This window comes from Acomys russatus, chromosome 5 (assembly GCF_903995435.1).
Source record: "Acomys russatus chromosome 5, mAcoRus1.1, whole genome shotgun sequence".
In the NCBI taxonomy this organism is placed as follows: Eukaryota; Metazoa; Chordata; class Mammalia; order Rodentia; family Muridae; genus Acomys; species Acomys russatus.
The window spans coordinates 6,016,475-6,043,986 of NC_067141.1; the positions used below are offsets into that span (position 1 = coordinate 6,016,475).

At 45.5% G+C, this 27,512-nt stretch overlaps 1 protein-coding gene across 1 annotated transcript in view; it reads right to left on the reverse strand.

Annotated features, from left to right (window-relative positions):
- Nucleotides 1-396: 396 nt before the first annotated feature.
- The window catches only part of Nsmce1 (NSE1 homolog, SMC5-SMC6 complex component), a 38,233-nt gene continuing 11,117 nt past the window's right edge, over nucleotides 397-27,512 (reverse strand). Inside the window, exons 3-8 of the mRNA XM_051145197.1 lie at nucleotides 6,871-6,992; nucleotides 6,631-6,708; nucleotides 5,588-5,734; nucleotides 2,687-2,803; nucleotides 1,587-1,707; nucleotides 397-1,126 (exon numbers count right to left, since the gene is read on the reverse strand). Of these exons, the coding sequence (XP_051001154.1) occupies nucleotides 1,047-1,126; nucleotides 1,587-1,707; nucleotides 2,687-2,803; nucleotides 5,588-5,734; nucleotides 6,631-6,708; nucleotides 6,871-6,992 (665 nt within the window). The 3' untranslated portion in view covers nucleotides 397-1,046. The remainder of the gene's footprint in view (nucleotides 1,127-1,586; nucleotides 1,708-2,686; nucleotides 2,804-5,587; nucleotides 5,735-6,630; nucleotides 6,709-6,870; nucleotides 6,993-27,512) is intronic.

The window sequence follows — 27,512 nt, forward strand, 5'->3', positions numbered from 1 at the left end:
CAGGACAAGCAGGCATCCCAAAACAAGGACTGGAGAGCCACCTTGCTCATTGCGGTCCTGAGTGCGGGGGTCTCACCTTGAAGGCTGTGAGGATGCAGGGGATCCTGGGGCTAGGGACTCAGGCTCCCAACCCAGAGCCCCCAACTCCAAGCCCTGGCCTTTCTGCATGGTTCTGCCTTCCTGTCAGAGTTCGACAGAGGCAAAAGTGGGGTGACCTGGTGACATCACTGGAACCACCAGCCTAAGCCCCTCCAGAAAGAACCTGTGGCCATGTCCTTCCTCATTTGGGCCAGTATATGTCCTGACATGTTGGGGCAAATAGAAGCAGGCAGGAAACCACAGTGTGGCAAATGCTGATCAAGGAAGGGCACCAGGTGAGCCCAGTGACCAAAGGGGAGGAGCTGGAAAAGGAAGGAAGGCTGAGGTGAGCAGGTGAGAACCCTCACCATGAGTCTTAACAGCCCAATCACCCAAAATCAAAACAGGTCTCAGCAGGGTATGCTAACTATCCAGGGGCAGAGCAGCTGCTGCAGCTGGGGTTGAGGGCTGGGGCCTGGTCTGGACAGCAGTTATGGGGCTAAACGGCAAGGGCCGGACAGGATTTGAGGACATCCTGAGATAGAGGCCAGGGACAAAGCGGCTGGACTGACTCTCAGGCTACCTGCTGATGGGCGACAAAAGGCCCCATGGGAACAGCACAACAGCCTGCAGAAAGCTAATGCCCTTGGGGCCAGAGTAAGGTCCTATTGTAGCTGTGGACACCTAGGCCAGCGTCATGGACCAAAACTGCAACCAAAGCAAAACCATCCAGAGCCAGACACAGAGCTACCTGCCTGGGGCTGGCAGTGACCTAGTGCGGCTTTTCAGGGCCAGTCCACTCAACTCACCATGGGAACCCAACCCCACACAAGCTGTAGATTACAGAGCACAGCAGCCACCAGGGAACAGTTACTAAAAACGTGTTAAAAGCAAATATCAACAAGGGAGACAGCTTTAAGGGGCTATGAGAGTCAGCCCACCAACAGCCAGAGCGATGCAGGACGTAGCTAGTGCTGCCGAGTCCGCATGGGCTTTCTGCTCGACTTGGAGACGCCAGCCTCCCTCTCCTTCTCAGGGTCGAAGACTTCTGTGTATAGAACAGCAGGGAGACACCGTGAGCAGCGAGATGAATGGACTGACCACACCGAATACCAGCTCATGTCTATGGCTATTTCCCCTGCAGAGGACATGTCCTGTGTATAACAGTCACTGCTAACCCTACTCCAGCACCCTGAGCCAGGCAGCAAAGCTCCCTGAGGGAGCTGGGGAGTAGCTTTCCCATCCCTGTCTCTGGTCTGCTATGAGGAGAGCCTTGTTTGAGACTCTCACAAGCCTTGAGGTCTCTAGTGAACTCTAGAGCCATTTAGAACAAAGCAAGCAGGCAGCTTTCACCCATGCTTCAGCAGGTCACCAACCCTGACCTTCATGCTCAGAGACCTCCTCAGCCCTCCTTCCAAGGATGCTCTTGGGGCCCAGACTCAGAACAGAGGTCCCACAGACAGCCCATCACAAGCCTACCCCAACCCCATCCCTCTGGGGCCATGTACCTGGTATGTCATGGGGCCAGTAGTCATTGCAGTGGGGGCAGCGTGGTTCAGAGGTGGATTGGAAGTACTTGGCCACGCAAGGCATGTGCATCCTAATACCACAAGTCTCACAGCTTTGACCCTGAAACAAGGAGGGCCAATGACCATGGAATGCATCTCTCAATTTCACAAACCTTCAGAAAGCTACAAGAAAATGGCTAGCAGGCTGAAGGGTTTAAATTTCCAGGCCCTGGGGCTGGACAGATGGCTCAGTGGTTAAGAGCGCCGCCTGCTCTTCCAAAGGTTCTGAATTCAATTCCCAGCAACCACATGGTGGCTCATAACCATCTGTAATGTGATATGGTGCCCTGTTCTGGCTTGCAGGAGTACATGCAAGCAGAGCACTGTATACATAATAATAAATAAATAAATCTAAAAAAAATTTTTTTCCAGGCCCCACCTTAGTGCTGGTAATAACCCAAGCCCTTACACTAGGGCCTTCACTACCGAATTTTCAACAAGTGGACATAGATGGGAGAAGCTGAAAACCTCACTCCCTGCCAAGCCCCTTGTAACTCCAACAAGCTCAGGCCCCTCACCAGAGATCCCCTGGTGGGAGGTATAGGTACAGCTTTGCAGTAGGGCTAGTGGCAACATGTACCACATGCTTTAAGATCAAGACAGGCATGCTGTAAGCCAGAGACTCCACCTCCAAAAGTCTGACAATGGCACCTGTGGATACACGCACAGAAGCTCAGCATGGAGCCTGGTTGCCCAAGATAATCAGAAAGCAGCAAACACGGGCACCCAGCCTGGCTAAATGGTGGGAAAGGCTCAGAGTCACCTTTGGCCTCAGAAATGCAGCCTCCTTCTGCTAAGGGTGAACAGCAGAACGATGGGCACAGAGAGCCAGCAAAGCCTGGACCCTTCTACAGAAGAGTTCCCAGCTAGCACCCAGCAGCACCCTTGGGATACACTCAATGGCCAGGGTAAGAACTAGGGGTACATCAGTAGGGGAGTGTATCGTGGCCTGTCCGGAAGATGCCTACGCCTGAGGGATAGAACAGTGGAGGCCCAGTGGGCTGAGCACAGGACCCCACTCCCACTGCTCCCTGCAGTACCTGGATGAGGAGGCTGTGGCAGATGTTGCATATCTTCACAGCATCTGGGTAGGTCTCTCGGATGAACTGCTCCATTTCCAAGATGGCCCGGCCGTGCAAGGTGAACTCGCCCTCCTTCTGTGGGGACACAACACACACGCTAGCTCAGCGCTGACTCCCACAGCCCAGAGTGCAGGAGGACAATGTCTTGATGCTCTAGTCACTGCAGGCTATCACCAATCCCAGCCAACCAATGTCAGCAAAGTCCTCTTAGCCAAACCTCAAGAAAGGGAAACTACAGATCAAAAGGGCAATGGAGGCGAGAGTCCTCTTACTCTCCCTTGCCTTCACAGATGTGATTACCCCATCTTCACAGCCGCCCCTCAAGTGAGTCACAGCCAGTGTCTTCAGCAAGGGAAGACAGGGGCCAGGTAAGACAGGCAGTCTCCTAAAGGGTGATCCAACTCAACCCAGCTCAAGCCAGGTGCCCACGCCTCCTACCACTTCCCCCCACTGAGCCCACATCACTGCCAGCCCTGTCACCTGACAAATGAAGCGGGAAGAAGCCCCTTATCAGTGTGCGTGGCAGAGCCGCCAAAGGAAGCCAGGCCTCCTGATCTCCATGTCGTACAGTGCACACCCTAGGAAGGCCGGAAACAACCCATGCAGCTTTGTAAACATGTAGCAAACTCCACCACCTATGAGCAGAGGCAAGACTGCTGGGAATGCTTCATCACAGTCAACAGTGAGCACTGCGGACTCAGCCACCTGCACTGCTATCCCTGCCTCGTTGATGGGAAGCTAAAAGAGCCAGAGTGGAGTCTCTGTGGTCTTGGGCATGTGAAGTGGGCAGAGGGAAGCTGACAGCTCAGGCCACATAAAAAGGTGGCACTGTAGTGGAAAGAGGCTGAGGAGATAGCTGTCACTGTTTCTTTCACAAGCAGGAGTTGAGTTTGGGACAGTTGCACACCTGAGCTCCCTCCCGACCCACCACACAGTGGAAGAGGGCGTTTGTTGAAGGTGGGCTCCTTTCCAAGGCAGAAGTAGGTGGGGAGGGGCGCACGTTTATGAATGGGCCTAGTAACCAAAGAAGTGAGTGCAAGTGGGCCTAGGAGCAAGAGGGGGCAGTGGGAAGGAGTTCAGAAATACAAAGGCCTTTGTGCACAAAGCACTAGTATCCTGAGCAGTGGACAGTGCTAGGTAGACAGGGACTTGGAGCCTCCTCAGATGTGGTGGGAGCACTGGCTGATTCCCAGATCCATAGAGGTGGCCCACTACTCAGCTAGCTCCCTGGCCCTCCTTCCCTGCTCTTGAGGCTGGCCCTACCAGGAGCCAACCTTGGAACATGCAGAGATGTAGCTAGCTGGTGGCAGCCAGGTTCTGATGTCTGCACTTACCACCCTCCAGTCCAGAGCCTCCTAGTGGACCACCCAGCTGCATAGTAACTCAGAGCCAAGGCAGATCCCCCAGGAAGGAAAGATGCCCTTGAGCAATACAACCATGTGGAAAACCTTAGCAGAGGGAGGCTGCATTTCTGAGGCCAAAGGTGACTCTAAAACCCAGTGCCTCTGATCAAGGTACCGGCTGCCCAGGAAAGCTTGACAGGGTGCCCCACAGAACTCACAGCAGCTCTGCCCAGGCTGTCTAACCAGAAAACACAACCAGAGACAGTGGAGGAGCCAGGCGGTCTCTCCCAACCACGCCCCCTACTGCCTGAGTCTCTGTCTTCCTTCACCAGATACATGGTGACTAAGAACTCAAGAGTGCCAAGGGGCAGGGCTAAGGAGATGGAGGGGCTGTCAGATGTCAAGGTGGAGGTACACACGCCCCTCCACAGCAGCTCACAGAATTCTTCAGATCTCCCATTAAGCCCTTGTAACAGTTCAGCACCATCTCTGCAGAAGGCAGAGCCAGCATCTCCATTCTGAATGGAAGGCATCAGAAGGACAGGGGCTGGATGCCATGGACGGCATGGTAGGCCTCAAGACACTGGAGGTGTGAGCCTTCCTCTCTGTGGCCAGCCTGCCAGCAGCAAAGAGATGGGCAAAGGGAGCCATCCATAGTGAGCCAACTGCTCTCCTACCATCTCTGAATTTCAAGTATACTGTCTCTGGACCTGCATCTGCTGGCCCAGTCACCCACTCAGCAAGCACCTACTGAACACCACATTCTGCAACAAGACAACAAAGTCAGAAGCCCTGCTCTCCAAGTCTCCCTCAAAGAGAGCACACCAAAACACTGTACACTGACCAACCCACTACCCAGAGAGGACAAGAAACTGTCAGAGTCACTGATGTGTGCTGTAGGCACCTAACCAGGTGCCAGCTTACCTGGGCTCCACGCTGGCAGAGGGTCAACATAAGCAAAGCAGCCAAGCTATGGTCAGCACACACTTCACAAGACACACAGATGTCTCCGAGTTGGCCCTCACTCCCCATGGCCACGACTACCTCTCTTCCTGGCAGATACCCAGGATTAAAATTCTATCAAGGTTCCCAAAGAGGAAGTGAAGGGCAAACAAGACCACAGACAGCAGCCTCAGGCCATGAACTGAGTACCCTAGAGGAAGCTGGAGGCAGGGTGGCACTGCTAGCAGTAAGCTGGAGTCCTCCGGGCAGAGCTGTGATCAACAGGGCCAACCTGAGCCCAGGTCTGGGCTTATGGAAACAGCAGTGCCTTTTATGGGGAAAAGCTTGGGCATTTGCCTGGCTCCAGCAGGAGGCCTCCCTGGCCAGCTCTTCTTGCAGACCCATTGGGTCTTCATGTCCCCCTCACACTCCAGAGTGAGTGTCATCAGACACAGGCACTCCTCATAGGCCACTGAAAGCGTACAGCAGAGAAGGGACCACGGGTGAGCCTGGCTTGACTGATACAAATGCAGATCTGAAAGAACACTGTGGTGCACTGAAGTGCACCAGGTACCTCAATCAGCCACTTGCTCTGCACAAACTTCTGCAGCACCTGCTCCGCTTCCTTCTTCCTCATCTTTTTGCCTTTGAGCTGATCAACCAGGTTCAAAATGTTTGTTGAAGAAGCAAAGCCAGTTTCTGAGTCAACAATCAGTTCCAGCTGCAAGAGAAAGAGGTGCCTTATTCATCTATTCGAGTAGCAAACATGGCACCTAAGCCACCAGGCAGCCCTGGCAGGGATGGGCTAAAATGGCCCCAACACAGGAACACCGGCACAGACAGCCCTTCAGGAAGAGGATTTATAATATAATCAGTAGACATGTCCAGTCCAACTGACGGGATGGCCACTCCTGTCACACCATCCCAGTGTAGTTCCTGGCCTGCCTCCTTCTCCCAGGAGGAGGGGGAGAAAAACAAATGACTGCGTACATGAGGCTGCATTCTCAAAGAGGCTGAGGAACAGTGTGGGTGGAGGAGAGGCTGCATGGACTGTGCCAGGCACACTCCCTAAGACTTCTATCTGTAGCAGGATAGATGCCAGGCATCCTTTGTATGCCCAGGGGTGTGGCCCTTGTCCTAGCCTTGTTCTCCATGACATTCCTGGCAGCCCGGGAGCACGATGAAACTATAAAACTAGACCGTCTACCTGTCCCGAAGGGCTCAGCCAAGGTGAAACTGGAGAGGGGTATGCCTTTCCTACCTTTCCAATAGCTGCTATGCACTTCCAGGACTGAGGCCCACTGTCTTAGGCAGGTGTGTGACAGATGGGCTGAGCAGACTGTTCCAAAGCTTGGAAGAACAGGGCCCTAGCATGGCAACCATTCAGTGAGCACCTTATTAAAGTGCAGGTTCGGGTTCAGCCTTCTGGGGCAGGGACTGAGACACATGCACTCCTACAAGTTCTCAGGTGACTTGTTTGGCAAGTGCCGTAAGGCCTGTTACTCCCTGAGTGGCCCAGGAAGTTGGGGAGCATGGCAGTGCCCTCCACAATTGCAGTTTCTATTTCCTCCCATTAAAAGCACAGCCTGTGGTAGCAATGAGAGCTACTGTACTCACAGCCTTTCTAAACAGATCCAGCTCATTCTCTGCAAAATCCGTGGCCATTTTGGAAACTGAAGTTGTAGCAAGATTCACCTAGAAATAAATGGCACAGTGATCAGGCCATGTCTCCACACGAAGCCCATCACTGCTGTCTTTGTCCTCCGCCTCAGAAGAGTAGGTCAAGAATGAGCTATCTGCGGAGCCCTCTGGGCCAGTTTCTCAAAACACCACTTGAGGGCACTGGCGCACACATACCAGTGCATAGATGGGTCTCCCGTCGTCTTCTGTGACTCCTTTCTTTATCTCAATATACAAGGACTCCAAGACACTGTTGATGTTGCTGATGAAGTCCTCCAGCTTATCTACAGTAGCATTTCCTGGAAATAAGCGGGGAGTGGGGGGGGGGGGGGGGGGAGAGATTCGTCAGAAAAAGCGCACACAGCCTGCTTCAATCACTCTGGCACCTGACCACGCTGGCAGCCTAGCCAGAAATGTTTGGGCTCTCTTGGGCCAATGCCAATACTGTGTGGTTTCTTTCTTCCCGGAGTGCTCAAAGATAAGCTGAGACAGAGCGGATGTAGTGAGGTAGAAAGGCCCCTAAGATTGTTATCTCAAAGCACTGAGACAGTGGCCTTCCGTCTTCTGCCCCGAGTCTTCGTACCCAGCCAGTGGCCCTCCTCCAAAGAAGCCATCCAGGACACACCTGAAGGCCCTGGGCCAGTCCAGGCCTAAGAGCCACAGCAGGGCAGGAGAGGCTCACAGAGGCACTCACTGCAGAAGAGGCCCTGTTCTGAGCGTACTCCATGCAGCCACTGCGCACGTCTCCTCGCACTGCCCCTTCTCAGGCCCAGGAGCCCTCTGAGCTGGTGAGCTACGGGAGGCTGGCTCTAGCACAAGCTCACGTCCCGTCACCATCAAGAGGCCTCAGACAGAGACCTTCTCAGAAGCCATGAGCCCGAGGAGGGAGTAAACCCAGAAGCTCCAGGGGGCTTGAGTGTACAGATACTAATTAGCTGGTGAGAAGGACAGGAGAGGCTCAGCGAGAGGCCACACTTGACACACTCCCAGCTTGGAGATGTAGCCCTTCTGTGGGCAGCAGACCCCTCTGTAGCACGGAAGGCATAAGGCCAGCTCTGCACACTGGAATTACCCTTCCACAATGCGATACTCTCAAGACAGCATTATCACTGTTTTCACTTACTAAAATAATTTGAAAAGATTTATGCTTTAAAATCACTTTGGAATGCCAGGCAGTGGTAGTGGTAGTGGAGGTGTTGGTGGTTGTGACAGCAGCACACACCTTTAATCCCAGCACTTGGAAGGCAGAGGCAGGTGGATTGAGGCCAGCCAGGTCTACAGAATGAGTTTCAGGACAGCCAGAGCTGTACAGAGAAACCCTGTTTCAAAAAAGAAAAAGAAAAAAAAAAAAAAAAACACATATTGTGGAAAGGAGTAAGCTTTGTCACAGGTGAGAGCAGTCTTGGTGGGCTTTACCCTTGGGCACCCCATAAATACCTTGTGACAGACTGAGTAGAGCCATCCTGGGTTTGAAATTCTGAAAACAGACCTGAGAACCCCACCTGGTCTATTGTCTTTCTAATAGACCCTCACTAAGAAAAAGAGCCGGTCCTCCCCACGTGACTGAGGGAGTTGGGGAAGAGAGAAAAACAAAGTCGGCTGCAGAGAGAGCGTGCAAGAGCAGCGGACAAGCTAGATCAGCACGCCGGCCAGAGAGACACCTAAGGATCCGTCCCGTGGAACGGCTACCAAAAGGTTCACTCTTTCGTCCCTTTAACCTTTTTCCTTCTTTTATAAGCTAGTTGGGTTGCATAATAAAGTTTAATTGCTAAGAAACAGAGTCAACATCTGGCGCCCAACGTGGGGCCCGATGGGTTCCACAGTCCCTAAGGGTACGGAGAAAGAGTCAATATTCGAAGGTATAAAAATGCTATTTCAGGGTATCAGCAAAGTTGCAACTGCTGTTGCAAAACTTTTTCCTACATTATACTTAGAGGAAATTCTCTGTTTTTTCATTGTCCTTTTATTACAATATTTCATGTTTAAAAGGATTAAAAGAAAGGCTAATGACATAGAAAAGCCAGAAGGAACAGTAAATTCTATCCTTTTGAAAAAGATTACAGATTTGACTGGACAGATGAAAAGGCTGAGGAAAGAAAATAAAGGGATGAAAAAACAAAAAAAATTTTTGGTAATTGGTAGTGATGAAAGACAGAAAATAAAGAGACCGAAAAGCCAGAAAAAACCAAAAGAGTCAATAAGCTCTATCCTTTTAAAAAGAATTACTGACTTGACTAAACAAATGGGCAAAATGCAAAAAAAACTGAAAGGGTTGGAAAAGCAGAAGGCACCTGTGGTTAAAAAGGATGGAGAAGGTCAAAAACCAGAGGCAAAAGAAGCTAGACCGACCAAAAGGTCTTTGGAAGTAAATGTCCCAGTGGAGGATACCTCCACAGTCGCCCAGACACCTTCAGCTTTTCCAGTCACTGTAAGACATGTACCTGAGCAAAATGGTGCTGAGGGTTATAAAATGGCCTGGCGTCCTGTAGACATAATGGATTTAAAACATTTTAAGGAATCCGTCGTCAAATATGGTATGCACTCTACATTTGTTAAACAAATGTTAAATAGCTGGGCCACACAAAATAGACTTGTTCCCCAAGATTGGAAAAATTTAGTTTCAGCGGTATTGGAAGCAACACAACAGTTACAGTGGTTATCATGGTGGCGAACAGAGGCTATAAAAATAAAACAGGAAAATACGACACAGGGAATAAATATTAATAGAGATCAATTACTTGGTGAAGGACAATATACTAATATTAGAGAACAAATTCAAGCTAAAGATAGGGTGATTAAACAATGTCGTAAGGCAGCCTTGAGAGCTTGGGAGCTGGTAGAGGAACCTGGGAAAACAACTATTCCCTTTACTAAAGTGTTCCAAGGACCCTTGGAGCCCTTTACAGAATTCTTGCAGAGGTTAGGATCTGCAATGGATAAGGTGATGCCAGATTCTGACAACAAACAGACATTAAAACTTATCATGGCTTATGAGAATGCAAATGCTGACTGTAAGAGGGTGCTTAGACCATTAAAGAAAAGAGGCGCTCCACTAGATGACTAGATAAAGGAGACAGTTAATATCAACTCTCAGGAGTATCAAAATAATATTGTGGGACAAGCTTTAGCCAGAGAGCCCAGATATCCTAATACTCGGTGCTTCAATTGTGGTAAAATTGGTCATGTGCAAAGAAACTGTAGAGATAGAAGGCGCAATAACCCAAGAGAAAACGTAACTCGTAAGAGAGAACAAAGAGGTTCTGGTTATGATGATAATGAGGTGCCAAGATTCCCAGGGTACTGTAGTCGCTGTGGGAAAGAGAAACATTGGTCTCGAGATTGTCAGTCTAAGAGAGATGTGCAAGGCAATATCTTGCCGACGGGAAACGGCAGGAGGGGGCCATTGGCTCAGGCCCCCATAAACAATGCCAGCCAAATTCCTTTGGCCAGTCTGAAAGTGACAAACCCACAGGAAAACGGAAACTGAGTTTTAGTGATCTAATGCATGCTACTAAAGACAGTGCAGCCTTGGATCTGGCTTCAAATATGTCTCTTACCCTATCTCCCCAGGTTAAATGTTACAAATTAAATACTGGTGTTTTCAGACCTTTGCCTTCAGGCACAGTAAAAATGGTTCTGGAAAGAAGTGGGCTGACTTCTCATGGTTTTATTGTGCACCCCGGTATTATAGATGGAGATTCTAAAGAGGAAATAAAAATCATGGCATGTGTGAAAAAAGAGATAAAAATCAATGCCGGGGATAGAATTGCTCAACTCCTACTGTTTCCTTACATTAAGGACAAAGCCGCTCCAGTGGAAAGAACTGGTGCATTCAAAAGCACAGGGACCCGGGTGTTCTGGCAAACAATAATTAATGATCAGAGACCTAAGTTAATTGTACAATTAAATGGTGTTAAAATAGAAGGCTTGGTGGACAGCGGAGCCGATGTCTCCATCATTTGCCAGAAGTCTTGGAACCAAAATTGGCCACTTAAGAAGGTTTGTACAGAAATTGTAGAAATTGGTAAGCTATCTCAAATAAAACAAAGTGTACAGTGGCTTAAGTGTGTGGGACCAGATGGGCAGATAGGGAGGCTGAAACCCTATGTGGCTGACATTCCCATAAATCTATGGAGAAGAGACCTCTTACAACAATGGGGTACTCAGATTACTATTCCTACAAATACCGTGATAAACAAGGTTAAAACTATGGGTGAACTGGCACACGCTTCTGGGGAAGAGATTCATGTAAGTGATCAGGGGCGACTACAAGCTATGCCCATTGTCCAACCTCAGAACTCTTCAGGTTTAGAGTGTCAAAATTTTTAAGAGGGGCCACTGCTGAGATACCAACCGCCTTGCCCCTAAAATGGATTTCAAACAGACCTGTATGGCAGGAGCAGTGGCCCTTAACAAAAGAAAAGTTACAGGCGCTTCACGGTTTAGTGAAAGAGCAGCTGGAGGCTCAACACATCGAAGAATCATCCAGTCCCTGGAATTCCCCTGTGTTTGTGGTAAGAAAGAAATCAGGTGGATGGAGAATGATAACAGATTTGAGGGCCATAAACAAGGTGATTCAACCCATGGGCTCACTTCAACCTGGAATTCCTTTGCCTTCCTTGCTACCTAGGTCTTGGCATATAATTACAATTGATTTAAAAGATTGTTTTTTCACCATACCTTTACATGAGAAGGACAGGGAAAGGTTTGCTTTCTCAGTACCTACTCTGAACAGTAATTCTCCAATGAAGAGATATCATTGGAAGGTACTTCCACAGGAAATGTTAAATAGCCCAACTTTATGCCAGTATTTTGTGCAGCAACCTTTAGAAATAATTCGTAAGCAATTTCCTCAATCTATCATATACCATTACATGGATGATATTCTGCTAGCTGATTCTGATCCTAGTGTTGTAGAAAAAATGTTTCAGGAAGCACAAAGAATTCTACCATGCTGGGGATTACAGATTGCTGTGGAAAAAATACAAAGAGGAGATTCAATTACCTATTTAGGCTATAAAATAAGTGAACAAAAAATTCGACCACAAAAGGTACAGATCCGTAGAGATCAATTGCAAACTCTTAATGACTTTCAAAGATTATTGGGAGATATTAACTGGTTAAGGCCTACAATTGGGTTAGCTACCTATGAGCTAAGTAACTTGTTCCAAACTTTACAAGGGGATTCGGATTTAAACAGTCCTAGATGTCTGACCGCTGAGGCAGAAAAGGAGTTAATTCTGGTGGAGCAAAAACTTCAAAAGGCATATGTGGATAGAATCGATCCTGAACTTGGTTGCATTCTGGTTATTTTGCCTTCGAAACATTCTCCAACTGGGCTTCTTATACAAAGGGAAGACAAGATCATAGAATGGATATTTCTGGCAAATAAACAGAGCAAAAAATTGAAAACATACATAGAAAAAATTTCTGAATTGATTACAAAGGGAAGAATAAGATTGCGCCAACTGTCAGGGATGGACCCGACGAAAATTGTAGTGCCTCTTACTGATTCTGAGATTATGTCTTTATGGGTAATTAATAAAGATTGGCAAAGAGCTTGTAGTAACTATTTGAGAGACATTAACAATAAATACCCAAAAAACAAACGTATACAGTTTATAAAAAGAACTAATTGGATCCTTCCACGTATTGTAAAGAGGTCACCAATCTCAGGGGCACCCACCTTTTTCACTGATGCAAATAAATCAGGTATGGTTGGTTATAAGTCTGAAAAAATGACCAAGGTGATTAAAAGCCCATTTACCTCAGTTCAAAAATCAAAATTATATGCAATCCTTATGGTATTGTTAGATTTTCCTGAATCTCTTAATATAATTACTGACTCTCAATATGCTGAAAGAGTTGTTTTACATATAGAAACTACTGAATTTACTCCTGATAACACAGAATTGACTACCTTATTTATAGAACTGCAACAGGTCATCAGAAACAGAAATTATCCCTTATATATTACTCATATTCGATCCCATACAGGTTTACCAGGCCCATTGGCACAAAAAAATGAAGAGATCGACAAATTATTAATAGGTAATGTATTCGAAGCCTCAAAATTTCATAAAAAACATCATGTCAATGGTAAGGGGTTGAAGAAAAGATTCTCTATCACTTGGCAACAAGCCAGAGAAATAATTAATAAGTGTCCTACATGTTCCTTATATAGTCAACTACCATTACCTGTGGGAATTAACCCTAGAGGTAACAAAAGGAACGAAATTTGGCAGATGGATGTGTTTCATTTTGCAGAATTTGGGAAAATGAGGTATGTGCATCATACCATTGATACATATTCAGGTTTTCAGTGGACAACTGCCTTAAGTTCTGAAAGGGCTGACTGTGTGATTACTCATTTGCTGAAAATAATGGCATTTATGGGAATACCTGCACAAATTAAGACTGACAATGCTCCTGCATATGTGTCCCTTAAGATGAAAAACTTCTTTATGTATTATAATATAAAACATGTTACTGGTATACCTCACAACCCCACAGGACAAGCAGTTGTGAAAAGAGCTAATCGTACCTTAAAAGAAATGCTTATTAAACAAAAGGGAAGGGTAAAGACACCCCGAGACCGATTAAATAATGCTTTGTTGACTCTAAATTTTCTTAATGTGAATGATGAAGGGACGTCAGCTGCGGAGAGACATTGGGTGATAGAAAGAACTGAGGAATTGGGTCAACCAATATTCTACAAGGACTTGTCAAGTATGAAATGGAAACCTGCGGTAGTTTTGAGATGGGGTCGTGGGTATGCATATGTTTCCACAGGAAATGAAAAAATATGGCTACCAACTAAACTTATAAAGATTAGATCTGACCATATAACAAGTGAGTCTTAAGAGCTACCTGGTCCTTAACAACTTGACATTGTTTCTTACAGCTTGGAGAACTAATGCCCTCTTCTGTCCTGTTGGTGTATATGCAGGTAGAGCCCTGTATTTGCAAAAAGCAGGACAAGGCTGTAGACAAAGCAGGCAGCATGGGTGATTTAACCTCAAAAGCATGCCTCTGGCCTCCTGAGCAAGGTGCCTCAACTGATGTTTCCTTGAAAAATTATACATGTACTAACATCCATATTAATGATTTCAAAAGTCTGTTTACTTTCAGAGCAAAAAACAAGACAATTATGAAGATCGAACTTCTGCCACTGGCACTACTGCTTCTTCCCGAATTTGCATGCATATTAACAATAAATCGGCTAGCCAAAAGGATCGATCCCAAAAAAACTGGACAAAAACAACTAGCTTTTCCAACACTTGGCCAATATATTATTTTTCTAGGGTACCCGAAAAAGATTTTTCTCCGAAACAACATAAAGTAATTTTGAGAACACGACGCCCCCATTCCCAGTAGGTGGAGTGGGTGTTTTTGGTGGGTTACCAATGCTCATCTTTGCCTAACGGGGTTAGTTACAATTAATAAACGTTCATTTGGGGGTTTCTTTCTTCTATCTTTCTTTCTCTCTTACTTTCTATCCCTTTTAATATTAAGAGAAAGGGGGGAAGGAAGGGAGGACACATGTTTATAGACTAAAAGTAGATTATTGAATCTACTAACTTCAAAAATCTTACATTGGTATTGTAGATTGAAGAAAATTTAAGACTTTTGATTGATGGAAATTTAAGACTTCAACTTTTGCTTCATTGATAAAAATTTAAATTGTATATTGTCTTTCATTTTTGCCTTATGTATTGTATGTTATATGTTGACAAAATATTATATATTGTATGTTAAAAACTTAAGTTCATTTTATTCAATGTTTATTTAATGTATTATTCATGTACCACTAATGTCTTAGAAAAAAATGTTCAGGAAGATTGGGGATAAAAGTTGATATTTAGTTACGAAGAAATCCTACTAGATACTAACTTACTTTGTCATAGAGCAGGTTTGTTTAATTTCTTGTATATGTCTCCAAAGAAATAGTAGCTAACTGTAGGAATAGATAGAATTGGTTTTCAAACTCTTCAGAGATCCACAGAATATGGCATTTAAAGATGAGGGCTTTCCTGACAGAGAGAGACATCTCCTGGCCGCTTCTCCATTTGCATCACTGAAGATGGGGGCTTCAAGAGACGCAGGTGACAAAATGGTCACTGGACAGAGAAAATGCTCTTATCTCTACTGCTGATGACAGGCTGACTGGCTACAATGATCAACAGTGATGCTGGAAAGTTGACTGTCCAGCTTTGAAGAGACTAGATGAACCGGACCGTCGGATTTCCTGCTTCAAAAAGCAGTTTGTTGGATGTTTTGGGCCGATAAGGCTGAAGACTGATTGCCCCAATGAAGGAGAGACTTCGGTGAATATCCAGGCAGTCTGCTCTCTCTCTGTCCTATGCAACTTGAAAGTTGCCTGCCAGCACATCCTTTATTAGATAGATTTTCCTTCTTGGATCTCTGATGGGATTAAAGACTAGATAGCCACAGTGTTACTAGAAGCTTTAGTTTAAGAATTAAAAACACCTTTATAGATGGATAATTGAAATTTCTCATAAAAAAAAAAAAAAAAAAAAAAAAAAAAAAAAGGGACTCTCTTTGGTAAAATAGTGAAATATTTTTTCTCAGGTTAACTAGTATAAAAAAACTTGGTTATGTACTTGATACCTGATGATTATATATATATGTATATGTGTGTTTATAGTTCTTAATTTTTTTTAAAGAGAAGGGGGATGTGTGGAAAGGAGTAAGCTTTGTCACAGGTGAGAGCAGTCTTGGTGGGCTTTACCCTTGGGCACCCCATAAATACCTTGTGACAGACTGAGTAGAGCCATCCTGGGTTTGAAATTCTGAAAACAGACCTGAGAACCCCACCTGGTCTATTGTCTTTCTAATAGACCCTCACTAAGAAAAAGAGCCGGTCCTCCCCACGTGACTGAGGGAGTTGGGGAAGAGAGAAAAACAAAGTCGGCTGCAGAGAGAGCGTGCAAGAGCAGCGGACAAGCTAGATCAGCACGCCGGCCAGAGAGACACCTAAGGATCCGTCCCGTGGAACGGCTACCAAAAGGTTCACTCTTTCGTCCCTTTAACCTTTTTCCTTCTTTTATAAGCTAGTTGGGTTGCATAATAAAGTTTAATTGCTAAGAAACAGAGTCAACAACATATTTTAATTAAAAAGCAAAACAATACAAACCCAACTCACTCTAAGAGGGGGAAAGCTACAGAATACAAACAGAAACTTAAAACCATAACAAAAACAACAAAAGATAGGTTGTTCTCTGCACAGATGACTAAGGCTAACGCTCGGAAGGAGACTCATTTCAAGGGCATCGCAGGGACCTGAGCTGTGGCTGTTTCGTGGGCATTTCCAACCTTGTGTAATAAAAGTGAAGACAGCTTAAAAGATAAAAGGTCATATTGGTAGCAGGAGAAGACATGCTACATTAAGGGCACATGAAGATCCAGGCTCATGGTTCACCAAAAGAACAGGGCTAGTGACAGATCACCACTGTAACAGTAATGTGCATGTGTTTGCACTGGCTTTTTTCCCCTTTCTTTTTAATAAATGCAAACTAAATGAAAAATCAATAGTAGCTAATAAGTGGGAAACAATGAAGAGGAAGGAAGCCAGGACTCAGAACTGACAGTCGCTCCTCCCACCGCTGCCTACTGTTACTAGAGCCAATGTTTTCCCTTGAAGCACTCCTGGGCGTGTGAGGTGGCTGTCCACACAGCCCATGCCCAATACAGGGTGAGGACTCTTTCTGACCCCAAGCACCAACTTTGAAGACTAACACTGCCTCTGGCAAGGGAGTCGGGGGCTCAAGAGACACTGTCATAGAAATAACATGCCTTCCCAAGTGAGGAATCACTCCACACACTCAGAGATGAAGGAAGAGCACGTCTGGCTCTGGCTAGTGTCCACAGAAGAGCCTGACTTGAACAGAAGGGGCTACTAACTTATACATGCTGTAGGCTTATGCATTTTATAGATGCTGTCATCTTTAAATCTCTTAGGTACCAGCCCCAAGTCACACTTTGAACAATGTACCAGAGACAGGAGGCTGCAAGACTGTCCACTTGGGTAGATGGGAGATTTACACAGCAAAAATGTTGCCAGGAGTCGCTCGTGTACAGCAGTGTTGTTCTTTTCAAATCATTGTTTCCCTGGTCATCTTACTCACCTGGCAGAATAGTGTTCTCCCTGATAAGAGCATAAGGGACTTAATGGTAGACAGGACTATGGATGGTTATGATCCTGCACTGACTGCCCCCTTTAGCTGCCATTAGAGCTGTCTCTGGGGATGGGCCTAATGGCTGGTTCTAAATCAGTGCTGTCTCCTTTGTTATAGGAATGGAATGTAAAAGCTGGTCACTACTGGTAAATTAACATTAACATCCTAGGACCCTAAATTTTGCGCCTCTCCAGCAGGCCTGGTTAGCAGACTACTTACCTTTTGGGTATTTTGGAGGCAGCGCTCCTTTAGCTAAATTCCACTTCTGTGACTTAAGGTCTCCTAAGCAAATCCATCAGTGAGTCCTTTACAACAACAGTTTTATTACTTTGAGTTTCTTCTGCATCACCACCTCTCACTGGGTAAGTGACAAGATCCCCTGTAAACAGGATCAACCCTGTTCACCCAATGTGAGTCAAGGAACAAGTCTCACCTCCCTCTGAAAGGGACAATTCACATTTTCCTCCAAAGAGGTACCTCAAGTGTCATTCAGAAAAGTGCACTCTGTGGGCAGATCAAAGGCACTCTAGCAAACTGTACTTTCCAAGTACCCTGGGGGCGAGAAGATCCAACCCACTTTTCCCACAATCCTCCAGGAGGGCCACATTCATGCAGCTGTCTCCACTGATGACCTTGTATTTAACAGGTCCCCACACCTTGTCTCCAAACTAGCTTTGCTATTTGGTGGCAACAGGGCCAGCAGCAAAGACCTGCTTCTCTGTGAGTCTGTCTTCCCTTTCATCTCTGAAAGCCAACATGACCTTTCACCTCTCTTAACCCCTCCAGATGGCCAGACAGCTCTCTGGCAGCACCCTCTACTCCCCACAACCTTCTGGCCAGGCTCATCCTGACAAGCTACCCAGAGTTCCCAGCTCTGCCCACCATGGTTCTCAAGCAGAAGCCTCATCATGGTAACCAATTACCACATCTAGTCACCCACCAAGGAGTTACCTGGTAACGTCTGGCTACTTTACAGCCAGATTCCTGCCTACCAAGACCACAGCCTCCTCTCTTCTTCAAGATGTCTTTCCCTATCACCCAGCTTGTCTGGAAGTAAATCTAGAGACTTACATTCAGAAAAGCAGATACGGGAAGCCCCTGAGAAGCCAAGAGCTCAAGTCAGGCAGGAGGGGACCCAGAGCCCAGGCCAGCCCATCCAATAGCCTTTGGATATGTGCCAGGACAGAGGCCAGCTGGTAATGCTGCCAGCCCAGCAGCCACCTAGGAAAAGGAAGACCACTCTGGCACATGCTTTGTGCCTAGTCCCAAGCCTAGCTCCAGATGCCAAGCAGCACACATCATTCTAAGCTGGCCAGCACTGAAGTCTCTTTTGTACTCCCAAGACTGAGGGCGCTGCCACTCAGCAGCAAGGGTACACAAGGCGGCAGTCTTTAAACAGTGAGTGGTCACGGCTCTGGCTCTATTGCTCCAGAAGCTACAGTTTGCAAACCTGCAAAGCCTTGGGGATAAACATCTGTCCCCATATTCTGAGCCCACAGGAATTATACAGACTGTACCATGTAACTCTAAGGCAGCTATTTCCAGTCATGAAATCCTACTGTGAAGGATTTAAGAGTTAGGTACCATTACACACACTGAACCTCTCTTCTGAATCTTGACCCTACTGAGAAAATAGCACATGCTTCAAACACCAAGGGTCATTCAAGCCAGTCAGAAGCTGCTTCCACAATGACAGCAGCCTGCAGCTGGCAGCGTGGAATGCCTGGCTCCATACAAGGAGAGCAGGCTCTACGTCCCTGCTTGTCATGCAGGCACCTGCTTTTCTTCTAGGCTGGGATCATGTAACTATAACGCACCTACAGCCTACTGGCACTGGGCACTGGCACTGGGCACTGGGCACTGCTGTGTGCATTCATCATTACAGCCACCCGGCCAGGTGCACTATTAATGTCCTCTTTATGCACTGTTTGCTTAAGGAGAGTAAACAACTTGCTCAGAGTTTCCCTAACTTGGATATGGAGCTGGCCTGCAAAACACCAGCTCCTCAGCCTGGGCACTAAGCCATACACCCTCAGTAGAGAAAACCTGCAGGCCTTCCCCCACCAGACTCCAGCACCAACCCAGCACTTCAGACACACAAAAAAGGGCTCTGCCAGGGGAGGGGAGCACGGAAACCATAGTAACCCGGATGAAGCCACTAAAGGGCTGCTGAAGACAGATGACATGCTGGAAGCCAAGTGGCTGATATGGGCGTGCAAGCCATTGTCTTGTGTGGTCCCACCCTAGGATGGGCTGCAGAAAGGCAAAGAGCCATAATGACTGGGGAGGGGTGGCTCTGCTGCTCCTCCATAAGGACATGCCTGACTGAAGCAATTAGAACCTGGGGCCCCGGCACAGCCATATCTAATGGAACAGGCAGGGCCCCACTGTACAGGGTGGTGTCACACTAAATAAAACAGGCCTCCCTGACTCGAGAGTTCTGACCACAGAGACCACTTTTCTCTAGCTTGGATGTATCTTCTCCCTTTTTAATAATTAAATCTAGTCTGCCTTTACTGAAGAACTTCCTGCTAAATCAGAGCCTGCTTCTACAGGCTGTGAGGCTTACAGTTCATGTAGCAGGCGGTCAGGAAGTCTGCTGCCTAACCTCTGGCCAACATGTTCTTTTGTTCTAAATGAGGCACCATAGATAGAAAATGCTATTCTTAGGCAAAGAAAATAAGAGTGAAAATCAGCCCCCAGGGCCCAAGCCATTGTGAGCCAACTTGCTCTGTGACAGCAAGAAGGCTGAGTTACCAGCAAGCCAGGCCTCGCCGCAGATCCAGGTGCAGGGCAGAGCGGTCTCCAAGCCCAGACTCCAGCTGGAGAAGCTTCCTAACGCTGTAACCCTTCAACACAGCGGTTGTCAAGCTTCCTCACACTCTGACCTTTAATACAGTTCCTCATGTGGTGCTGACCCCCAACCTTAAAATTATTTTGTTGCTACTTCATAACTGTAATTTTGCTGTTACTTATAATGTAAATATCTGATATTCAATCCCTGTGAAAGGGTCATTTGATCCCCCAAAGAGGTTGAGACCCACTGAGACCCACTGAGAATAAAGGAAAAGCTGACAAGGACACAGTGGCGCATGGGAGCCCTGGAGGGTTCCCCCTTCAGAGTATATCACTCATCAGTACTACAGAAAAGACCATCTTGACCTTTGGACATGCGGGTTCCAAAATGAGAGCCATCAGAGCGCAGCTGTGTGCCGTGCTGGGAGGGGCAGCGTGAGAGGAGAAGCATCCTTCATGAAGCATAGAACACATTTGAAGCTCTCAGCCCCAGCACAGCAGCTCACCACAGCACTGCTCATTTTCCTCAGCAGACCCTCAGGAACCACTACCCAGGGTGAACATGCAGTGACTGATGCCTCAGAGTGAGTCAAAACCACACAGGGACCATCTTTTTGGTTGCGCATCAATGATGGGCCTCCTGCACTGGCTTCCACCTCCTCCTGTGCAACAAGGTTTTGTTTTTTAAATCCCTGGGCTTACAATGGACTAGTGACTCCTCTATCTTCAGGAATCAAGTCAAGAAAGAGAAAAGTAGTCAGCCTGGCACTTGGTACATTGACTCTAGACTGGGATAAGGAGATGGGCTTACTGTCTTACTTGGGGTTTCTATTGCTGTGATAAAAGACCATGACCAAAGCGACCTCGGTGGAGGAGGGAGGGTTTATTTCGGCTCACACTTCCACATCACAGTCCATCACTGAGGGAAGTCAGAGCAGGCACTGTAGGGAGGCCACGGAGGAGTGCCGTTTACTGGCATGTTCCCATGACTTACATCATTTTCGCAAGTGATGTTCCTTCTTCCCAAATGACTCCAGTTTTTATCAACATGAATAAAACTAAGCAGCAGAGTAACAAACAGATGCGGGCATTTTGGTTTGGGTCTCTCTTTGGCTAGCCTCAATAGACTTATGGTCCTCGTGTCAGTTTCTGCACGGGATTTAGATGCCTTGTTCAGAGGCGCATTTCCAAGCATGCTGAGACCACTGGTTAACAAACGCAGACATTGTAGTGAGCAAGCCTGCTCAGCTGCACTGAAACAAGACAGGATGGCACTCTCACCGCATAGCACCTAGTGCTGAATGCCTATGAGCACTGCCACCCGCGTGCACCATATATCCGTGCAAGGGCATCCCTCTGGCCAGAGGCCTACTGTGCACACTGCTCCACACTGCCATTTTTCTTCATGCTTGAGTTCTGAATGTTAACATGAATTGTCACATACACAGAGTACTTCAGCAGAATTTTACTGTTGACCTTGTTAGTACAGATTCCACTGCAACTAGTTTTGCTGAGAGCAGGTGTCCATCTACCCTTTACAGAGCAGCAATTGTGACAGCTCTGGGCCACAGGTCTCCCACCTGCTTCCAGGAGCAGCAGGAGAGCCCAGCTGAAAGCACAGCACGCTATCATACTGTATCTCTGATGTGGAAGTGTCTTTTCAGGTTCATGAGAGCAATGCTGGGTGACGCTGCCAGCTGCCAGCACCCCACCTAAAGGGCAGGCTACAGCAACTGCGCACTCGGCCAGGATTTTATTAAAAGCAAAAAATATACAAGAAGCTGGTCTTTTCCTTTTGGCATGCTAACTAGCTGACTTAGACTGGTATAGCGTACTACACACCACAGGGCTCTACCAGTTTTCAAACTCCAGTGTGGGCCAGAACCCTCCTGTGAGGAGACTTAAAAGGCACCACCCTGTTTCCTGGCCATGTGATAAAGAGCTATAGTTTCTGACTGAGGCAATAAGGTGAACACTCTTCCCCAAAAGCTGGGCAGACAGGCAGTGGCCAACCATGTACAAAGGCTTACCTGTGAGCTAGCAGCCCAGGCAACCACCACAGACCTAGCCAGCTTCTCAAGCTCCAAGTTACCTTGACATAAGTCAAGTCGTGGCTCTTATAACCAGCCTAGGAAACAAACCACCAATCCAGAGCCAGCAGGCTCAGAGTGGTCAAGACGCGGTCAACAACTGAAAACTTCCCTGCTGCATCTCTGTGGATCCATCTGCCTGCTTCCAGCTTTCCCAGGCCAGCAGCCCACGGTGACACATCTAAGGCCTCCGCACTTCTTCTCTCACGCCCCCCCTTCCTCTTTGGAGCAGTACATGTACCCCACAGGTTCACAGTGAGCTGCTCTGCAGGTCTGATGTGGGTACAGGCATGCACTGTCACAATGACTCCAGCTTCCCACTCTGCACAGACTACTAGCTGACCTTCGTTTGAACCCCTGCAGCTTGCACTCAGGTAGTGAACTGGCTCCCACATGTTGCCTCAGTGGAGCCAGATGCTGTCTCACCTACAGGGTGATCTCTTTACTCTTAAGCAGACCCCCTCTCCCTCCACAGTTTCTTCTGATGAGCTCCAATGACAGTGACCATGACTCACCCACAGAGCTCTCCCCATCTCAGAACTCCTTCCAAGCAAAGCACGCCCATACTCAGATGAGCTCAGTAACTGTCCATCATAGCCAAGGAAAACAGGTGTACAATGAATTCATTAAAAATACAGAAACATTTTATTTGGAGCCAACTTCTAATTACTACTAAGTCTTCTCTAAGAGGTGCTTACACAATATGACAGAATTGAACACAGCTGAATGTCAGGAACACTGTGACTCACTCCAAAAACAAGGAAAGAGATGCAGGTGTGTCAGCAGCTTGCTACAGTCAAACCTGGGTGAGGCAGGGAAAGGTTTGCAAACGCTGGAAGACTCTTGTGTTCAGAGCTCACCAAGCTGTTTACACAGCACATTTCAGGTATTTGTTGTTTGTTAGGCTTAATGGAAAGTTTTCAGATCTTAATATTTTTACTTATTTATTTATTTAGTGTCTGTGGGTGTTTTACCTGCATGTAGTCTGTGCACCACATAAACCAGAGGTCAGAAAAGACCAGGGCACTGGAAGCCCTGGAACCGAAGTTACTGATGTGTAATGTATAGCCACAACGTGGGTGCTGGGAACTGAGCTCCCGGATCCTTTGCAAGAGTAGCCACCCCATATGCTAGGAGTGGTGGCGCACGCCTTTAATCCCAGCATTTGGGAGGCAGAGGCAGGTAAATCTCTGTTTAAGGTTATCCTGGTTTACACAGTAAGTTCCAGGACAGCCTGGGCTACATAAAAAGACCCTATCTGGAAAAAACAAGAAGAAAAAAAAAGGCTATCTCTCTAGCCACCAATTTGTTTGTTCAAGATAAGAGTTTCTCTGTTTGGCTCTGGCTGTCCTGGAACTCACACTGTTGACTCAGAGATCTGTTTGCCTCTGCATCCCGAGTGCTAGGAGTAAAATTGTGCATCAACAAGACCAACTTTAATTTTTTATGTCTAACATTTTAAATACTTTCTTTACCTTCAGACTAATTTTTAAACGTGACTAAATATCAACATAAAACTTAACAGCAAAATCAATTTATAAAGTGTCAATGGCACTAGCAGCCCCTAGAGGAAGAACCTGGAGAGAAGGTGTGGAGGAATGTCTTGTGTAGACGTAGCAATTGTCAATAAGAGCTGATTGGCCAACAAGCTGGGCAGAAAGACAGGAAGTACAACTTCCTAGTAGGGAGAAAACAAACTCTGGGAAGGCAAGAGAGAAAGGTCTTTTTACCAGGAGATACAGAGGAAGACAGGTGTGGTTGTAAACACTGGGAGGATAGTTAAAAACAAAAACAAAAAAACCTAACTAAAATGATTTTCCCAGCTTTGATAAGGAAAGTACCAGAAGATGAAGAAAATCCACAAGGTTACCAGGTATGTAATTGCCAACCTATAGACACACAAATTTTAAAAAGGTTTAAGGAGGCAATAACCAGCTATGGCTTACACTCACCATATGTTAAACAGATACTTAGCAACTGGGCCACACAGAGTCGCCTAACTCCAAAAGATTTGAAGATTTGATGGCAGCCATTCTAGAGCTGGTCCCCAATTACGATGGCTGGCATGAGGACTCACATATGGAGCACCACAATAGAACTAGAGGCATTGATGTTGTCAAGGACCAGTGACTAGGTGAAGCCCCATACCCTGAGTTAAGAGCACAGACTAGCCTTGACGACGTGGCCCTAGAACAATGCCAGCAACGGCTGTGCGTGCTTGCGACAAGGCTGAACAACAGGCCTAAGAGAGTCAGTCACAAGAAGTAACCTGAGGTTCAAATGAGTCTTTTACTGACTTTTTACAGAGATTAACTAAAGCTCTAAATAGAACAATACCAAATCCAAATGCTAGAGAAATTCTACTTGTATCTCTAGCTTTTGAAAATGCTAATGCTGAATGCAAAAAGGCTACTAGACCCTTGAGGGCAAGATCTGCACCTCTTCATGAATGAATTAAAACTACTGCAGACATGGAAATAAATGCTCATGATTCAGTTATAGTTGGACAAACAACTACAGGAGACGTCAAAACACAAATGCTCACTGCTGTGGCTGTGAACATTCAAATCATTCCTTAAAGGATGGTGAGCAAACCGTTCCTAAATTCTTCTATAATGGTAATAATTCAGGAAAAGGTTTTCTATAAAATGTAGAAGATGTGGAAGGAATGGTCATGTGGCTCGTGAATGTAGGTCATCCAAGGATACTGAAGGCAACCCCTTAATTTCAGAAAACTGCCTAAAGGGCTTCACTCAAGACCCAACAAAAACAACATGAGCCATTCATTTCTTGCCCACCAAAAAGGGATTATTCTAAATGACAAGCAGAAAATTCAGAGTCTGATAGGACAAACAGGGCTACTGACAACTTAGAAAAACCATTTAATGGAAATAAAGATGCTCCTAGCAATAAAATAAGAGGTGCTGAAGATACCAAAATACACAAATATTTTTTTTGGCTAACTACTATAAATGATAAGAGAGCAAAATTAAAATTGCAGCTGGATGCCATTGAGACTGAGGGAGTTACTGGACACAACAATCCTAAGATCCCTGGCCACTTCAGAGTATCTACACAGCTGCTAGGAATCTGGACATTGTCTAAGTAAAACAAAGTGTCAGCTGGCTTAACTGTACAGGGACAGAAGGTCAAATAGGAAAACTAAGGCCATACGTAGCTGATATGGGGAAGAGATCTGTTACAACAATGGAAAACCCAGATTAACATCCCTCCAATTTCAGAGACAAGCCAGAAAACAGGTGATACTAATTTTTTTTTTAAATTAAAATTATTTTAAAAGGTTATCAAAGACAGCGACAGGCTATTCAGGCTGTCCATAAACAAGATACAGCATGGGCCAATTCTTCAACTTAACTTTGGGGAACCACTGCTGATAAAACACCTCCAGCCTTACCACTAAACCTGTTGACTGACAAACTTAATTGGGTTCAAAAATGGTCTATAATTAAAGAAAAATTACAGGCACTAGAACAGCTAGTCCAAGAACAGGTGGAGGCTTAACAGATAGAGGAATCCAACAGACCTTGGAATTCTCCTGTATTTGTCATCAAAAAGAAATCTGGCAAATGGAGGATGTTAATAGATCTCAGAACAATGAATAAAGTTATTCGGCCAACAGGATCTTTACAGTCCAGAATCCCATTGCCTTCCTTGTTACCTAAGGAACGGCCTATTATAGTGATTGATTTAAAGGATTGCTTTTTACTTTGTGCCAATATTTTGTGCAACAGCCACTGGAGGTAATTAGTAAGAAATTTCCTCACTCCATAATTTACTATTATATGGATGGTATCTTATTATTAGCCAATTCCGATATGACTACATTAGAAAACTTTTGATGAAATAAGTAGAAATTTACCTTGTTAGGGATTACAGATTGCTCCTGAAAAAATACAAAGAGGAGATTCTATTAATTATCTAGGATACAATATAGGTCTACAGAAAATTAGACCACAAGAAGTACAAAGCAGGAGAAACCAGTTGAAGACTCTTAATGATTTTCAAAAATTGCTGGGAGGGAAGACTATATCTTACAATGAATATTTTCACCACACAAATAAAAATTTAAAACATGTAGAAAAGATTTCTGATTTGATCATAAAAGGAAACATGACATTTCACCGATTAGCTGGAATAGATCCAACTGAGATTGTGGTACCTTTTACTAATGCTGAGATTGCCTCGTTATGGACAAACAACAATCACTGGCAGAGAGCTTGCAGTCATTTGTTGGGGGAGGGGGAATTAACAACAGATACCCAAAAGGCAAGCAACTTCAATTCCTAAAAAGAACTTACTGAATTTTTCCTCACATAGTAAAAAGTATTCCAATTTCTGGAGCTCCTACATTTTACACTGATGCCAATAAACCAAAAATGGCAGGTTATAAGTCAGAAAATATAAGTAAGGTAGTTGAGAGTCCTTATGAATCAGTTAAAAAAATCAGGATTAGATGCAATTCTCATGGTGTTATCAGGTTTTTCAAGAATCTCTTAATATAATAGCTGACTCAATATGCTGTAAGAGTTGATTTGCAAAGAGAAACTTCATGATTCTGACTTGACTTCACTATTTATTCAATTACAACAAGTGATAAGAAATAGAAATCATCCATTATATATAATACATATAAGAACTCATTCAGGTCTACCATGCCCTCTAGAACAAGGTAATGATGAAATTGATCAACTGCGGATAGTCAGTGTGTTAGAGGCTTCAGAGTTAACAAAACAAAACAAACACACAAACAAATTTTAAAAACCACCATGTTAATAGCAAAGATTTAAGGAAGAAATTTTCTATTACTTGGCAACAAGCCAAGGAAATGGTAAGAAAATGCCCTACTTGTTCTTGATAAAACCAAACTCCATCACCTGCAGGAAGTAACCGTAAAGGTAGTCAAAGAAATGAAATTTGGCAAATGGATGTGTTTCCATTTACAGAGGTTGGTAAACTGAAATATGTGTACCATACTACAAACACATATTCAGGATGTCAATGGGCAACAGCCTTACGTTCTAAAAAAGACTGATTCTGTTATTATGCATTTATTAGAAATTATGGATATAACTATACAAAGTAAGACTGAAACTGCTCCATCATATGTCTCTAATAAAATGAAACTATTTTTATATATTATAATATAAAACATGTTACAGGTATACTGCATTATCCTACAGGACAAGCTGTCATTGAAAGATCCAATCATAATTTAAAAGAGATGCTTTAAAAAGAGGGGTAAAGTTAGGTATTCTAAAGTCTGAGAAAGGTCCAAAATGTCTGTAATACTAATTCTGCCCTGACTCTGAATTAACTGTGACAAAAAGGACCTACCTGCTCCCCTATTTTATGAGGCCTGCATTATTGTCATGTCAAAGGCATTGCAAAGAAAGAAATCACAGACCTGTGATTTATCATGAACATTCTAAGCTAATATTGCAGAGCCTAATCTAACAATGTATAAGAAAAGATGATCAAGTGGGCTGATTTGAGGCTGTTGGGTTAGTTTAGCATTTGTCTTAGGGTTTTTATTGCTGTGAACAGACACCATGACCACGGCAGCTCTTATAAAGGAAAACATTTCATTTGGGGCTAGCTTACAGTTTCAGAGGTTTGGTCCATTATCATGATGGTGAGAAGCATGGAGTGTGCAGGCAGCCATGGTGCCAGAGAATGAGCTCAGAGTTCTACATCTGGATAGTCAGGCAGCAGG